General features: G+C 65.9%; 1 protein-coding gene across 1 annotated transcript; it reads right to left on the reverse strand.

Annotated features, from left to right (window-relative positions):
* On the reverse strand, positions 1–821 carry EMIHUDRAFT_367275 (hypothetical protein; the record flags this gene model as incomplete). The annotated part of the gene is made up of 2 exons (XM_005777900.1): positions 1–50; positions 126–821. Coding segments are annotated over 2 exons (746 nt in total), but the record flags the coding sequence as incomplete, so codon positions are not given.
* Positions 822–2,244: the final 1,423 nt, after the last annotated feature.

Below are 2,244 nucleotides of genomic sequence, written 5' to 3' on the forward strand. Positions count from 1 at the left end.
GTACTCTGCCGCGGCGGCCAGGTCGCCCCGCTCGTACGCTTCGAAGATGCCTACGCCGCAACCACGCCACCGCGCTCACGGTGGGTCGTGCCGCTCCCGCACCGCGCTCTCGCCGTGGAGGCTGCCGAGGATGGCGCGGTTGCCGCCCATCATGCCCGGCACAGAGAAGCCGCCGGCGGTGCCGAGCACGAGGCTGGGCAGAAGCAGCTCGTCGCCGCTGCCGATGAGGACGTCGAAGCCGGCCCGGATCGAGGCCTGCATGTCCGCGAGGTCGTTGTGCGTGAACTTTGCGCCCACGACGTTCGGCGCCGCCTCCCTGGCCGCCACCAGCACGCGCTCCATGCTGCACGCCACGCCAGTCATGTCCGGGAAGTGGTAAAAGAGCACCGGAGTCGTCGGCACCGCCAGGGCAAAGTCGGCGAGCATCTTCGCGACGGCGGCGTCGCCGACCGGCTTGAAGAAGCACGGCACCATGTACGAGACGGCATCCACGCCGAGGGCCGCCGCGTGCCTCGCCAGCTCGACCGTCTCGGGCGGAGCGAGGCAGCTGACGTGGGCCAGCACGCGCAGCTTCTTCGCCCGGACCTCCTCCGTATTCATCCACATCTCGAGCATCGCCTTGCGCTCGGCGAGCGAGCAGGAGAAGGACTCGCCGTTCGTGCCGCAGACAAAGACAGCGTTAAAGCCCTCAGCGACTAGGTAGCGCGCCTGGCCGGCGATGGAGGCGCACGCTGCGGTCGCGCCGCCGCCGGCGGAAAAAGGAGAGTGGACCGGGGCGACGAGAGTGCCCTTCGCGAAGCGCTGCCACTGCACTGTCATCGACTCCCAAAGCGCGCCTGCTTTCAGAATGAAGAAAAACTGCTAGCCAGAGAAAGCGCTACACGGAACTCGCACACACGAGTGCGGCTAGCCCTTTTGCTTGTACCTATCCGTAACATACTCTGAATCCGTTGTGGATCCGTGTGGTTGGGCGCACAACCTCGTCCTCGACAATCTAAACCTCGACAGTCAGTCCACAACGACGGGGGGGCTCTCAACGAACCGCTTGGGCATCGGCCAGTCATTGTAGCGATCCTTGCGCCAGATGTTGTGCGCCTTCACCTTGAGCGTTGTCATCGTGCTGAGCTCCCGCACGCCCTCTGCCCAGTAAACCTCGAGGCACACAAAGGCGTTGGGGTTGGTCGCGTCGGGTATGGCGGTGACGCGGCCGGCGACCCAGCGATCGCCGATGCATCTCGACGGATATCCTTCCCACAGCTTCTGCTTGAACAGCACCACGTCGTCCTTGTCCAGCGCCGTCGCCTCGGCGACGGGCTGAGAGAAGCTGGTTCGCGGGTAGAGCGTCTGCGCGTGGCCGTGCAGGTCCTTGAACTTCTTGCAGCGCTGGATGAGCTCCGCCTTGGTGCCCGAGCAGGCACAGGCATGCCGCTTGAGGAACGCCTTTGCCTGCGCGGGATTCAGCGCGTCCTCCTTCCCTGCCTCGAGGAGCGCCTTTGCCTGCTCATCAAGAGGAATGTTGCCATCGGCCAGCGCCTGCTCGGACGATGCCGCTTGGTCCTCCTGGGTTTTTCGCTTCTTCGGCGTGCGCTCTTGCGCGGTGGGTGTGCGAGGGGGTGGCCGTGTGTGCTTGTATCCGCAGCTCCCGTCACAGGTTTCGCCGTCGAAGAAATCCCAGCAGTAGCCGGGTGGACAGCCTCGGTTGCGGTAGCTGTCGATGACGTCGGCACGCATCGAGTCAAGAGTCGGGGCGGGCTCAAAATCATCGTAGCAAGACATTGACCCGACGGCGAGTGTCGAGCGACGTTTGATGAGCACACCCGCCCGGGGCGCCGAAAGAAAAAAGAGAATTTTTTACGGTTGCCCGGCCGGGTTGCTGCGCAAATCTCGCGCTGCGCTAGGCTCAGAGCGAGTTCGCGCTGCGCTAGGCTCAGACGGCGTGCGTGCGCGGGCCGCCGGGGGAAGTGGCGAATCGATGCGAGCGCGCCGCGTGCTCCACGCGCGGCGCGCTCGTATCGACTTGGAGTCCAATGCGCGCAGCGGGCGGGTAGCACCTCGGGAGCTCGCTCTACCCGGGACGCGGAGAACTGCCCACAGGAGCGAGACTCTATCTGCCACGTCTGGCGTCTGGCGCAAAAGGCCGCGCAGTCGTCCGCACCTGCGGAGGCCGCCGCACCTGGCTAAGGTGTGGGTGTGGGCGCTGAGGCGGGCGGTGAGGGGGGCGGCTAGAGGGCGGGGGGGGGGGGG

This window comes from Emiliania huxleyi, assembly GCF_000372725.1.
Source record: "Emiliania huxleyi CCMP1516 unplaced genomic scaffold EMIHUscaffold_252, whole genome shotgun sequence".
NCBI lineage: Eukaryota > Haptophyta > Isochrysidales > Noelaerhabdaceae > Emiliania > Emiliania huxleyi.